The sequence below is a fragment of the Manacus candei genome, unplaced genomic scaffold, assembly GCF_025592945.1.
Source record: "Manacus candei isolate 608988 ecotype Guabito, Panama unplaced genomic scaffold, ASM2559294v1 h1tg000033l, whole genome shotgun sequence".
NCBI lineage: Eukaryota > Metazoa > Chordata > Aves > Passeriformes > Pipridae > Manacus > Manacus candei.
Window position 1 is genome coordinate 625523 of NW_026138081.1, and position 15757 is coordinate 641279.

General features: G+C 33.4%; 1 protein-coding gene across 3 annotated transcripts in view; it reads right to left on the reverse strand.

Moving 5' to 3' along the window:
• The window catches only part of DPH6 (diphthamine biosynthesis 6), a 198317-nt gene that overhangs the window by 120653 nt on the left and 61907 nt on the right, over nt 1-15757 (reverse strand). For all 3 annotated transcript variants that reach the window (XM_051791781.1, XM_051791782.1, XM_051791783.1), the window contains 4 exons: nt 15126-15220; nt 11334-11421; nt 3061-3211; nt 2033-2164 (listed from right to left, as the gene is read on the reverse strand). In XM_051791781.1, coding sequence (XP_051647741.1) covers nt 2033-2164; nt 3061-3211; nt 11334-11421; nt 15126-15220 — 466 coding nt within the window. The remainder of the gene's footprint in view (nt 1-2032; nt 2165-3060; nt 3212-11333; nt 11422-15125; nt 15221-15757) is intronic.

Consider the following 15757-nt stretch of genomic DNA (forward strand, 5'->3'; position numbering starts at 1 on the left):
ATAACTTCTCCCTGGATTGTAATCAGAATAAAATTGGCTCCCAAAGCATTCTCTCTAGTATAAAGGCATAAATGGTGAACTGGTTACCAATCTTACTTGGGTTCTTCACAAGAAGATCTGTTTCTCAGGAAGAGGAATCTTACATAGCATATCTCCAGGATATATGGGGAAACTATATAGCATTTCTCTTGAATTTCAAGACACTCATGGTTTCTTATAATTTATGAAATATGATCAGGTGAAACTCACCCTTACTTAAGCAGAACTGCCTAAACAGAACTAACCCAAGAGGTTACATTGGCTGAAGTACAGCTTCTTTTTTTATTTTTTTTTTTATTAAGTGGTTATCCAGCATCCTTAGGCTGAGAGCCACAAAATACAGTATTCAAACTGTCTACAGCAAGTAGCATTTTAGACTAAATTTTCATGTGTAATAAAAATCCATATAGTTTCCTTCAAGCCTATAGAACTTCACCAGAGCTGCTTTATATTATATAAAGCACAGTAATCTTTGTCATCTTCTAATCACATCTAAAGAAAAAGTTTAACAAAAGAGTTTAAGAAACTAAATGTATAAATAGTAATATAAGACATTTCCTCCCATTTTAGACTTCATAAAATTCCATCCATTTTACTGAACATTTCATAGCATCTAGTAATAAATTTCCATTTCCAAATCCTTTTGTCAGCACTTTAGAGGTGATTAAATCAGTTAACCCAGCAAAGAGGTTAAAAGGACTATGCTTATTCCATTCTCACAGCATTGAAGACTGAACTGCTGTAGAGATACGAGTTCAGATAAAGCCATTGGCAGATTAAGTTCTCAGAAACAAATAGTTTCTTTTGCCATGACAGAACCATAAGTCATTCAGCTTTCCACACCCACTTCCAAAAAGAGAATATATAAATGTGAGAATTGATATTTTCCACAAAGGATCTGAAAATTACTTTATTTTCTTGCAATAATACAGGTAATGCAAGTAATCTGCTGAAAGCAATAGGTTACTGCATAAGTCAAAGACAAATCTTTTTTGGCAGATGCTAAGGTAAAAATACATGCTGTATGTACAAGCAGACTTCCATTCAAATATAATAAGTACATAATAAAACACTGTACAACTCTTTTGCTTCACTTTATAAATTACATGCAGATAAAAACTACTGTCATTTTTAGTAAACTTCTGATCATATCCACCTTGTTGATTTCCAAACAATCAAAAACTAGCTTAATGACCTTCTACCAAGTATAAATTTGCTTCTGAAAAAAATTCTAGGGTTTCTTTTCCATGCCTTATTGCATCCTGAATGCTCTGCTGTGCATGTAAAAACATATGATATGATAGGACGATACCTTACACAAATTCATAAACAAGAATATGAGCTTAACCATTTAGATACTAAAAATTAGTTTCATTTTTATGAATGACACATGTATAAACATACTTTACTTAAACTTTTCAATGAAAAAATACAAAGCAAAACCATGAACATTTTATTTTATGTGTCACTATCTTGTAAGAGTGGGATAGTAAGGAACCTGGATTTCATGATTCCCAAGATAGCAATATCTCCTTTACATTAGGAATATAAATGAGATTTACTGCTACTGACCTAATCCTAGATGCCAAAACGCACAACAACTTCAGAGAAAATTTAATTTAAAATTATGGTAGCTACAAAATTGTTTTAGCAAGTAGACAGCATCCATAGCACACATACATACTCACACACACAGTATATATTTCAAGAAAGCTATAAAGTGGGCAAGTACTGTGGAAATAGTATTGTTACAGTGATACGAACACTACTCTGGCTTTCCAGGGTCTTCAAAGCCAGTAAAATTATGATGTGTTAAATATCAAAGCTGGCAGTCTTGATATCAAAGATTCGAATCAAATGCAAAATGAGATGGTAAACCAATAACCACAACATTTAAAGTTATAAAACCACATGACAATACAGATTCTTCCTTAATACCATATTAAAAACACTATTAAGTGACAGCAGATAATGTATTAACTGATTAAAGCACCTCTGAGAGAAGAAAATGCTTCCCGTGCTGCATCTTGAGCATTTGTGTCTTCTGATGGAAGGAAGTAGGCAGTGATACCTGAAAACCACTGGTAACCACTCAGGGATTTTCCTGAACTTGCAAACGTCTTAGCTATGGGAAATGAAGAATAGAACTATGATTATAACAATGAAAGATTTCAGATTAACCTAGGATATATTTTAAATTGTTTAATTAGAAGAACTTCTATGGAAAAGAAAATCACAAACTGTAAAAACATGTTCAAAAATATTTACAAACAGATATAAAAATTTAAAAGTGTGCTGGTAGCAAAGCTTCCAAATGCTACTTCACAAATTCTTCTCCAACACTGCCTTCAGAAATATGCATTTAAGTAACATTTAGCTGAGAATTTCACTACTTTCTCTTCTCCTTTACATTTTTACTGACCTTTTACAATGTCTCGGCCTGTTTGTTTACAGACTTGGCACAAGAGGTGACACTGAAAAACTAAAATTTTCAAAAGTATCCAAGCAACATGGAAACAGATTATCAAACTTGTACTCCAAATTCTAATGGAAGTTAAGTGCTTAACCTGGTTCTGATAATCTCTGCAAATGCATAACATGTTTAGACATTTTTAAAGCCTACCAGGTACTTCTTAATATCCAAGAAATACCAAGTACCTCAATACTATTCAATACTAAACACTGTTAGCTGTGAAACTTAGTCTTCAGAAAATTTATCCACCTTTGTACGTGGTATAACAGTGATGTTGTGGTACTCCCAGGAGGAGAGGGAGAGTGAGAGAAGGAAAGAAAAAATGTTATGCTCCTGTAACCTACCTCAAAATGCTTCACTACTACAGATCTATTCATTCATATCAGAAAAATACATCCTAGTAGAGTCTCTTTTTTCCGACTAGTTATTATAGGTCGAGTACATTCTTTTCAGGAATGTTCGTATACTAATTAACAACATGATCCACCTGGCATGAAATATTCAATCCTTTTTTCTGATTTTTTTTCTTAAAGCTGTGCAGAACTCACTGAAATCCAAAAAATTAGGTTTCAAAGGCTTCCAGATGACTGGAATGGTTTTCTGTGGTTCATCATCTTCTGATGAAGGGAAAATATCGTCATCTGTGCAGCTTATGTCACAAGAACAGCTATTGACCACGAAAGTACCTGAAGATTCCTCCTGCTTGAGACAAACATTACAAAATAAGCAAGTAAACAGCATGCCAAGCAGTATGAAATCAGTACATTTTATCAAATTATGTGTTTAAATTACAAAAAATACTATAGCTCAACAGGCATATATCTTAGAATAATTCGCAGAAGAATAGCATACCATTTCTCAATAGATTGCAGAAACTGGCAGAACATAACATACTCCTGCTGACATATCATATGGAAGAAAAGTGCAGACTTAGTAGTAAGTAAGGACAGTAGATATGAAAAATTATGAGACTCAAAAAGAGAGACAGAAAAAATAATATGATGAAGTAATGCTATTCCACAATTATATACAGGAGTTTTTAAAAACTATGTTTTTAAAAAAAATAGTATAAACTAAGTGAACAAAGGAATTAAAGCACAAAAGTGACAATTTTATAGTTAATACCATCATCAAACACTTGAAGCCGAACAAAAGACTAGCGAGAAAGTTTTAAAACTTTTGGAACCATGAATGAAAGTAGTCCATGTAAAAAAAAAATCTTTCTATTATCTCAAAAAGACTATCCTTTCCATCAAACGCTTTGGTATGAGTTGAGATACCAAAAGAGCATTTCCCAAGATCTATAAATCAAATTAATTTCTTGACAATGAAGGAGAATCATCCTTCCCAAATGTTTTCTTAGGACTAGGAAGAAAAAACTACCCAACACACCTTTTAAAGCAAAATACGCAGGCAGAGTGCTTACTTACCAGTCTTCAAAAATTCTGTGTTCATTATATTTTCAACAAGTCACATAATTACAGAATACATTTTTGGGTTTGTTTGTTTGTTTGTTTTGTTGGTTTCGGTTCTGTTTTGTTTTCTTGTTTTTCTGTTTGTTTGTTTTTTTTATTTTAGAGCAATCAGAACCTCTACTCTCTTTCATCTGATTTTACTAGGCACCCTAATCTGCAGAGCACATTAACTTTGGGATCACTAGCTTGGCTAATACTACTTGTCTTCATCTAAAAGCAATATGAATTCTGACAGAATTTATCTATAAACCTTAACCAATTACCACTGCATACTGTAACTCCAGATTCTATCAATTAAATTTCTTCACAAATATCTCAGATTTCATATAGTGTCTAAGCTATGCATTTTTCTGCAGGTTTCTTAAATACTAAATTCACAAAAATTTTAATAAAGCCAAATAAAGCAAGATAAAAAGTTGACAAAATAGGAAGCCTGTGGCAATCCTTAAATATGGATTAGAAACTGCTGAATATTCTTTTAGCTGATAAATTAGTGTTCCATGCAAAATGTCATTAAAAAAGAATATTAACGTCATATAGTGAAGTAATTTTTATTGTTTAATTTTATTGTATTTTTTTCTTTCCTTTCAAAAAGAAAACATACCTTATTGCAACTTCAAAATTTTCTCTTGATATTAACCAAAAACAAACAAACAAAAAAAAGGCAGAAAACTATAGTATGCATCAGAAGTCTGCAATGATAATTCATTTAATCAATATTAGACTTCACTGGAGTGAAAAAGGATTCTGGTAATTTAAAGTAGTATATTTGGAAATTTTAAGAAAAGGCTAAAGTACAAAAAAGCTAAAGTACCTGTGAGAGGAAACTCAATTCTGCTGCCTCTAAAAGGGCTCATGGGTAGTTTTATAAGCACTGTAAACACTAAAGTTATTCTCTAAGAGAGGTTGATGTCCTTTGATTGGACTTCATTTTATTCATTCCTCCAAGAAAGACATGAAAGTCAAGGCAATAATCTACTTTATGTGAATCAATTGTACATGAGAGGTTAAAAGAAGTCAAGTAAATGTAACCTAATAGCACAAAGATGAAAACTGCAATTTAGCACAAACATGACATGTATTCCAACATTACAATATACAAGTATCCAGCAGCACCCCTACCATTTCCCACTCACTGAATTACACCTTTGGCTACTGCCATCAGTATCTTGCTGTTACCTAGAGGGCTGCCGGATAGCCCCTAAGCCTTCAGGTATGACTTACAAACAAACAAAGCAGGAACACAAATAAGGTCACTGAAATAGATTCAAAGCTGGATTGTGCTACAAGAATCAAGAAAATTCAATTTTTTTAAAACTTTCCAATTTTTTTCTCATGAGTTGTCACTTTAAGGAAGCATACAGACTACATAGCGGCATCAAGTGCTAAAAGTGCTATCACTTCCTTCCTGTAAATTGTTGTTTTATTAAAGTAGTTGCTTTCACTGGGTAATTCATCACATCCACCATGAAGAAATCAATTTGCATTGCAGCATGGGCATTCAGGGAAGTACTAATGTAACATATAGAGTTTGCACTTCTTGGTTCTACCCCCGTGCACAGACATGGTGATGTGAATGATGCTATCACGATGCTGCTTTGGGGTTTGTTTTTACATCACCTGGATTTAACTTCAATATGCAACAAAAATCCGTCACTAGGAAAAAATATTGTTAACTGGAAAGGGAAAAGTTCCAGCTTGCCAGTTTGTTACTCATTTTTATTAAGCTTTACATAATCACCTTTTAAGAGATCTAGAGCTACAGCTATCTTCTGTAGTTGCTATTAAAGACCTGTAACTTCTCTCCACTCCCTAACCTGGAGTACCAAATTTATATGCTCTGCAGGGGAATATGAAAAGAGCACCTATTCCATTTTTATGCTATCTGTTAAAATTGTTCTTTCATCTGTGTTTCTAAACATGATTTCTTTAAAATGTCTTTCATAAAAAAATTCATGGGGATGTAGTGAGCCTCACAGACTGTATCACAAGTGGTTTAGTATAACATAGAGAACTCCCTTGTAGCTTTCTAATTTGGTAATATTATAAATATCTCAAATTGACGCCACATGAAATTTTTGTATCATCCATAGTCACATCCCTTCTTCCTAATAAGTCAATATTTTATAAATAATTAGGTTTATATCAATATTTCTTCATGGAGATAAATAAAGGTATACATCTGTGTTTCCACAAATAATAAAAAGTTGGTCAGTTGCAAAATTTTTGGAAATTACTATGATATATCAGAAATTTTACAATATCTCTTATGCAATTGCAAAAATAATTTTAGACAATAATTAGAGACAACTGTTGATGTCAATGTCTATGATACATCACAATGACTCATTAAAGGCTGATTCCCACAATGCTCAAAAACCATGGGTAAATAATTGCTTTCTGCACAGAGGCAGGCTACAGAAAAGTATTAGGTGTGGAACCCTGGCACTCAAAGAACAGCAGGCTCAATGACAGCCTAAGTAGAGCTGCCAGACTCTGTTTAGTAGCTATATTCAAATTTCATACAAATGTTGGTCTTCCATTCCTCTCAACAGAGAAAGTAATCTAAGAAGCTAAAACTTATAGACTGCCACAAATAGACTAACTTTCCCTGAATAATATTCTCATCACTTTAAAAAGAAAACATCGAGCTTGCTATAATGACATTTTAATTAAATCTTACAGAACCTATTTTATCACATAACATTTTCATGTTAGTTCGCAGAAGCAATATATTTTCTCATTTGTTACACAGTTTCTCCCACACCCACTGTACATTGTGATACCAATCTAATTTTGGATCAGAGCCTGCATGTATGCATACGCTTAACTATATTCACATAACTCATGTCATTGATGCAAGCACGCTCAGAATGAAGTTAAGCAAATGCACGAGTGTTACAAGATCCAAATTCTCCTGTTGAAAAAGCCTTGGAGCTAGGACTTTGACTGATATAGCTGAAATTCCATGCAGTGGTCTTTTATGAAAACAACAGATTGCCTTCTTGAAAAGCTTACATTCTCCGCTACAGAAACTGGTATAAAAACCTATCACAACACAGTTCTAAAACTGATAACTCTCCCACTGAGCAGCAATGACAATAGAGTGGAGTAGAGATCTCAGAAGGCATAAGATTATGATAATCTCTTTATTTCTTTTGATGTACCTTGATAACAGAACTCCTTGAAATAAATATAATGAGAGAGACCACATACATCTTGCAGTATTTCGAGTACAATACACAGACTCATAGGAAAGAAAGACTTTTACTCCAAAATTCTTTCAAATACAGTATCTTCATTATGAAAAGGGTACTAAAAATTATCTTTTCTAAGAGAACTGGACTAAACCTGCAATCAAATGGAGTAGGAAAGAAAATCCTTTATTTACTATGTTAGTGTTTGAAATAAATCAGCATACAAAAAAAATTTTGCAGTATTTGCTACCAAGTTTTGAAAACAAAACTACAAGGATTATCTACATTCTTATGATGCAGAAGGGAAACTAAAGGTTACGTAGAAGAAGTATCATTCAATGATGACAAAGCATTCAAAAAATGCTACCCACAATGACACCAGCAAAACATGTTTTGCAACTTGAAATTCCTTCCTAATTTCCCTGACATCACTGATAAAGTCTAATTCTACAGCTAAAGTCCTGCATGTAGATTAACTAAAATAATTCAGGCCTGAAGGAACTCGACAGAAACAGGGAACTATGTTAAATCAAATATAACCTGCGGGATCACGCACCTTTAGTACATATGACATGCGAATATCTCCTGAAAATCTTCTCTAAATTTATGAGTCTACAAGTTAGAGAACTTTACAAGTGTTTTTAAAATTATCTCCAAATTGACCTGTGAAATAGATTTCCTGATGTTTAACAGGGGCAAACTGCTTGCACTTCTGAAAAGTGTTCCACCCACACAAGTCAAGATCATTTACAAACAGGAAAACACAATATCAATTGATGAGAGGTAATATAATGCAATAGTACTATACAAGGAAAAGCAGCAGCAGGTATGATTCCTGCACCTCTCACAGGCAAACAGAATCCTTTCTTCTGCCAAATGTAGAAAGAAAACTACATGACTCCCTCTAATTCTGGACTATCCATAACTTAAGGGGTTGCAGTTTCACAGCTTGTATTGTTTGATGTACAAGTGCTCCTACTCATTGGAACACGGGAACAAAGTATTCATTATTAAATGAGGGAAAGAGCAAATCTGAAAGCATGAACAGTAGCTAATATGTTCACTACTGTCATCAAAAGTATGTTCCCAGCAGCAGAGGCTCCAACAGCTCTAATTTCTGTTTATGATCACTTAAAAGGCAACACAATAGAATAATAGTCCATATGCAGAAAATAAAAATTTATGGAAGTTCACTGTGCTGACAAAGTAAAAATATTGTTTCACAGTTGTATTTTTCCTAATTGAAAATATTCAAAATTAATTTTTTATTGAGTACAAAAGCCAATACACTTTATTTAAAGATTCTGGAATATGCTTCAGAAATTGTCTCCCTTGAACAAAAAACATTCTGCACTGGAAATGTATGAAGTGACTGTCTTATTGGCAAAGTAAAATATTGATAAAACTAGGTATCTATGCTAGAGCGGTGACCTTGTTTTTTACCCTGAAGTAAATGAGGCATTCCTAAGTTTTGGACATTAATGTCTTATTACCATTATTATTTATTCTTAATATATAAAATCCCTATAAAAAGTATTTACCAAATTTTAAATAATATTTTATTAATAAAATCTTATATTTATTTATCTCTTTAGCCTTTTCTGTATCACTGTTTAAAAAAGAAAAGAAGGTGTGTTAAAAAAAGCTTCAATTATTATGCAAAAACACATCTTGAAGTTGCACAGTAATGTATTAAACCAGAACAGTGAGTAAAATGTTATGTTCCCCTAGGCACAAGGGCTCATTTTGCTGCCAGAAACAATTTAAAACAAATTTCTAGGCAGGCTTTGTAGTTAAACATGAAGAGATTTAGCTAAAGAAAATGCATTATAGAGGAGGAAAGAGAGCAGAGACTAAGATTACACTAGCTATAATTGCATAATGATTTTAAAAGTAAATTCAAAGAATGTAAAATTAACAACTGTGGAACATAACAATGATAAAAATTAATATACAATACAGTTAAAAATATGTATACCTCATAGCTGAAATGATAACAGAACTGATGTCATAATACTTATCAGAATTACACTTCACTGTGGAGTCTATTAATGTTTTCTTCAAAGTGCTTACACAAGTGACTACTTTTACATATTGTTCATAAAGGTGCACTTTCTTTTTGCTTAATTTTCAGCAATCCTTTGAAAGCCTGAAACTAAAATTAGTTCTCCTTCTAAAGCAGTTTTCCCCTGCAGTACTTTGTTATTGTAAGATTGGATTTCAAGTGCTGAATTACTAACTGATAGTTAAAATTTTCTGTAGGGCTGGTTAGCACCAAATAGTGACAAAAAGTACAGTACTACAGGCATATCAATCTTGAAGGCATGCATTTATCATTATGCAGTTAAATGATGTTAACAGTCATACTCTGAAAGACTTACTAGTTCTCCATACTCATAACTTCTCGGAAATTTAGCTTATTTTATCATGACATAAAATAATCTATGGCCAAAAGATTCTAATGCTTTTCCCTATGAGACAACCACTGCAGAAATTAGACTATTTTTCTTTTAACTCTACAATACATAAGTTTATATACCGAAGTCCAGGGCAAGCCTCTGCAAACCTTACCCCTTAGAAAGCATGACAGCTTTGTCTACAATGAATTGGAAATATGATTTACAACAACAATGCCTGAAAGGGTGAGGCTTTAACCAAATCTAAAACATAAGAGGGGGAAAAGAACTACTGAACAGACGTAAGGAAAATCTTGATTCTTATATAAAATGTTGTGCATTTTAATATCATTTTTTCCTGATTTATGTAAAGCTTTGTGGTTTTCATTTTCCCTAGCCTGTCACATTGTAGTGATGTAAGGTGCATTTTAGCATCAAGTCTGCCATAAGCAATAAAGTCAGTGCCCCCAAAGAAATATTAATATATTATCACTCTTCCCCACCATGCCCCATTCCCAAATTTTCCTTTATTCAGCTTATTTGGTTTTGCTTCACATAGTTAACTTTTCAGTCACCCACACAAATATTTAATGTTTTAGTTTTGAAAGAAATACCAAACTAGAAACTGACAGGATGAAATACAATTTACTTTCCAAGGCAAGAATGAGGCCATCATGGAAGAAAAACATAGAGGCATTTTACCTGTTTGGAAAAATAAAATTAAAAACAAAAAAGGGAGGGGGAAGAGGGGAAGGCATGATCTATTGAAAGACATTCAGGAAATGTAGTTGCTTAAGAGACATGAAATGTGAAATATCAATATAATAACACTCTATAACAATCTCTGCACCTAGATCATCAAAGTACAGAAAAACATAGGAAGAGCTATAAAAAGGTGACTGCAACAGTAGAAGACAGATCATGAGGCACTCTCTTCAACAAAATATTAAAACTTATAGAGATTCAGGAGGAAAAAAAATAATTTTTCCTATAAAATAATAAAAAGAAAAACAGAAAAGCAATGACAAATACTAAGAAAATAAATTCTGGTTTGACCTTAGTTCTGCTCATATGAAAGTCTGCAACCTTTAAACCACCAGAATTCCTATTCCTGTTCTGCTGTTTCTATAGAATCCTAAACTAAGAGAACTAATCCCAGTGAACTAATGGTTCCTTTAAATTTTTTGACCAAGATGATCTCCTCTACATGATCGTAAGTCATTCGTTAGATGTATCTTTCATACAGAAAAAATAAAATTCAGTATGTTCAAACCCCAAGCTTTTGAAGGTTAGTGAGGTTTTAAATCTTCCACTTTACATCAGAAACATCAAGAAGAGATGCCACCTCACAGCAAATCAACACTGTTCATACAGTTTCCTAATACAGTTGTGTTCTACAGTGTAGCTACCTGTACAACACAGGTTACACACGTGCTTGACTGAACCATGCTGGCTGAGCACCTTGAAGCTTCAAGATGAAAAATGCCACACAAATATACTACCTATATACTATACTTCCTTGTGTCAAATATACTCACTTGACACAAGGAAGCACTTATGTTCCTTCTTTCCTTATGGTCAGTTCTGAAATTCAATGAAATATGTACACTGTTATTTGAAATTATGTACATTGTTATTTGAAATTACACCCACATGAGAATATGTAGGTTCATTCCAAATTGTGACAAAGCAACAGAAAAATAGAAAGCATGCATATATCTTTAAAGGAAGATAACATTTTCAAACTACTTGCCTTATTCTCCAGGTGTGATTTTAGAAAATGAAGGTAGCCAACAGGTGCAAATGCATCAGCAGAATGCACGATCACCTTGGCTGAATCTCTGAAATACAAAATGTTTTTCATCAAATATTAGTATATAATTTTATACACAGACAATACTTAGCCTCTGTATAACACAAACTCCAAGGTAACTAATTGAAAATCTATTAATTTCTTACCTGTGTTTCCATATAAATTAAGAAAAAGTAGTTTGGTATATAAAATCATATTGTCAAACATACACATTTTTTTAAAGAATTTTCAATTTTCAAAAGGAATAAACTATACTTCCTGTGTCAACTGGCACTGGCAGGATGCACGAACAACCACAAAACCACAGCTGAGAAGCAAAGTGTAAGTTTGCTTTCATTACCTCTCCAACTGGGGTCCCCAAAGCAGCATTCAAGCAGAGGCACAAAAGCAGGGACATGGGCACTGCAGGGTCTCAGTCCTTGATAGAGGATCACCAAACCTGCTGGCTTTGCCTGTACTTCAGAGATTTGCACAGGCATAATATTCTGCTTTGATCTTTCCCACAGCAGGGCAGGAATCTCAAGTACGATTTTTTGCTTGATAGGGTGCCCCTAAGTTTATCACAGGCCTATGTTATTTAAACACATACGTTCTACTCATCCAACATACAAGGTCAAACAACAATTAGTATGATACATGTATTTTTTGACACTCCAACTGCAAGCCACTTGAGTGTGTTACAATTCTGCTCATCAATCTTCCCTTATTTTTCCCACACTTTCAGACCAATATTGAGAGAATCAGTTAGCTGTAGTCTATGGAAGCATAAATTACATTATGTTTTAGATCCCAGAGACTAATACGTAAAGCAATCTTTTAATTTCACTAACAGATCTTTTTAGAAGTCCATTGTTTTATGTTCCAGGGATTAGTTTTTGAAGTATTAACAACACAGAATATTTCACACTGAGAAACTGACTGATTCAATCATCTCGCATCTGATATTGAAGACTACTAGACACAACTTTTTAATGCCAAATTTGTTGGTAACAAAGATAAACTTCCTCTGTGCTGATTCAAATTAGTTAGTTTTAGTTTTCATTTTTACAGACACAATCTGTCACACTGATTCACAAGAGGCAGTATCTGTTATATCCATCTGCATGATTTTACTACTTAAGAAAAAGGTAGCTCTAGGAAACAAACATCAGAAGGTGAGAAATGCAAAGAAAACATTAAAGAAACTCAAGCGCAGTACAAGAAAATCCCCAAATCATTGTAAATAAGGACTAAGAACACATAACTTTCTTGAAACCACAGTGCCCTTCATACCTTCACAGTGTTCAACAAGATCATATAGATAGATTTCTAGTAATGCTACATAAAACCCAGGCAAACTCAAACCAGTTGAAGTCTCAGCCAGATCCCAGTGTCTTAATAAAAGAGTAAAATTAACAGAAATAGCTGTTCAAGAAAATGTATTTTGAGATTTAAAATAACAAAATATTGCACAATAATTATAAATACCTTTCACATAAGAAGGTCCACTTCCCTTTAAGCAAACTTTTAAAGTATTATGATAAATATGCCTCAGCTTCATTCTTCAGAGTAATTAGCAAGATTTTTTATGATTAAAATATTGTTTATATTTAATATATGAACATAAGATACCTTTAGATAGTTCCTTAAGATTAAAAACATTTTTTTCAAATGACCACGATGTCTTCTAACAAAAATCAGTAGAAAATGACTTTGGAAATCTTTAGTAACAGGAATATATCATTAAAAATACAAAAAACAGACACCAAAACTCCAGTGGTACCTCATACCAGGGTATCCTCCGTGTCTGAGTACGTTCTCAATAAACATTTTCTGCTTGTTATTCAAGTCCAATATAGGGGAAATTTAGTACTTTTCAGTGATGCATTTACTACTTAAAACTAATTAACAGAAAAGCTGATATCAGAACGACAAAAATTAGCTATTAACTGTATGTGCCTGTTGAATTTAAAGAATGCCTAGTAAATGTGGAAAAAAAATATTTAACTTCAAAGTAAAAGAAGCAGTCCTACTTGCATCCTGCATGTCCCAGTTCACCAGTACAGCAGAGCAGATGTATACCTGAATCATGGATATCTAAACATTTGGAAACTATACTAGCAGAGTTAACAGGATAACAAAGTCTGTTTAGATTCAGTGTATACAAAAAGCAAGAATGGATAGTAGAAAATAACTAAACTTGTAACTTATTTAATGACAAAGGAACTACAAAATATTTTTCTTAACATGTTCATAAAGTAATAGATTTCATGTGCATGGCCCCTCAAAGGACATGTCTTTATTACATGAATAATGTTAGAGCTAAGCAGGACTAATGAAGCCAGAGACACACAATGCCAGTGTAGCTATTCAGTTTCCATTATGGAAATGTATATTTAGAAATAGACGAGGAACTGTTATCAGTCCACTGCGCCATATATTTATTATTAAATACTCACCGATTTATATATTTGGTTTTTATGTATTTTTTGTGAATTTATTGTTAACTTTTATTATTATTTGGAGTATCACCACGAGAAATAAAACCAACTCAGTCAGACCACCTCTGTTTTAGCTTTTCCTAGTTACTTGAACTGTCTTTAAACCACTCATAGCGTCAAATACATTTAAAATATATTATAGTACATTCCTATTTAAACTGCCCTTTGGTTGATCTCAAATGAAGGGTACAGTCAACCAGTATTTCAGCAATATCTGCCAACACTTTTACCAATTTGTCTATTGATCTCCTCCCAAATGCCATGCAATGAAACAGAGCTAACTGTTCTTTGTTCTCTATTGCTTACACAGACAGATCCCAGTCTTACACTGAAGTGAAACAAATAGACCTTCACCATGAAAGCCTTAATCGTGTCTATATGCTCCATAATCTTGACCCTCACTAAGACAACTGAGAATCAATCACCAATACATGATTAATAGTCTGTTTACTTATTAAGAAAAGAAACAGCAGCCAAAGTTTCTCACTTGAAGCAAAGAGGCTTAGCTACTTAACAGGCTAATAAGAAACAAGACACAAAGAGAGGGTAATCAGACATTGGAATGGGCTGCCCAGGGAAGTAGTGGATTCTCCGTCCCTGGAGGCTTTTAAGATAAGACTGGATGTGGCCACTGCAGCGGTAGTGGATCAAGGGTTGGACTTGATGATGGTTGGTCCCTTCCAACCAGCTGATTCTGTGATTCTATGATTCTATGATTTTCCATATTTCACTACACAGATTTTAGTAAATTATGTCAAAGGAATTGAGATGGACTCATGGGAAGTTTGTATTTAAAATATCCTGTAGTAATTGAAGAAAAATGTTTATCACTATCATTCTAAGCCACTAAACTCACACACACATACACACACAATTAATGGGACCCACAGGCTACTGATGTGGCAGTTTATCAAATTTAGCTGTAATGAAAGATAAATATTACAGACAATTTATACTTCTTGAAAGGATAAAAGTGTCAGTGTGTAGGTATCAGTTTTACTGCAGGCCACAATCAGCAAGTAAATGAAAGAGTAAATGTCTAAAAGTTTATAGACCTCTTTGAAGGTCTCGTCAAGTATTGATTTAGGTTTTCAGAGGACTTTGCCAGGGTTAAACAAAGCGTGTGTGAACTTAGAGAACATATTTTACCACTGCCAATGCCATGTTTTACCTCTTACCACCTCTAGTTGTCTCAAGATAAACTTTTGATATGTTACTTTAATATAAGGAAATAGAAGAAACTGTTCCTTACACAACTATTTTCTTCGTAAATAAAGGGCAGTCCAGAGTGAATGTTTCATATTCTCCACCTTCTCCACAAACATGGACTCCATATTTCTCAGAGAGCTAGCACAGAAGGGAAATTAAAACACACAAGTATTACATTAAAGGAGCTTATTAAACATATAGAGCTAAAAATGTCAAAACCAGCAGGGTATACACTATTTGTTGGCTGAGGTTAAACCACAACATGTACTTTCTAAAGAACTACCCATTACATGGCTGAAAAAACCCAAACATCGTACAGCAGGTTCTTGATTTCTTTGTATGCTTATTACAGTGATCTAAAAATTACCAATGTGTTATAGTTTAAGTAGAACTGGCACTGTAACATTCAGATAAACAAATTAATTCCTAGGTCATCTTCCTCAGTGGCCATATTCAGATTCTCATATTTGTCTAACTCTCTTTAGCATAGCTAGTTCACCTCTACAAGAAACTTGTACTGTGAAATCAACACAAGAAATAGCACTTCACACAGAAGCATACAGTGAAGACATCAACAGATTGAACAACTGCATTCTATATTTTGATAAATACTCATTCCTTCAAAAAAAATCTAACAAATAGAACCAATGAGCATTTTCTAAGTCAAAAGCAAAA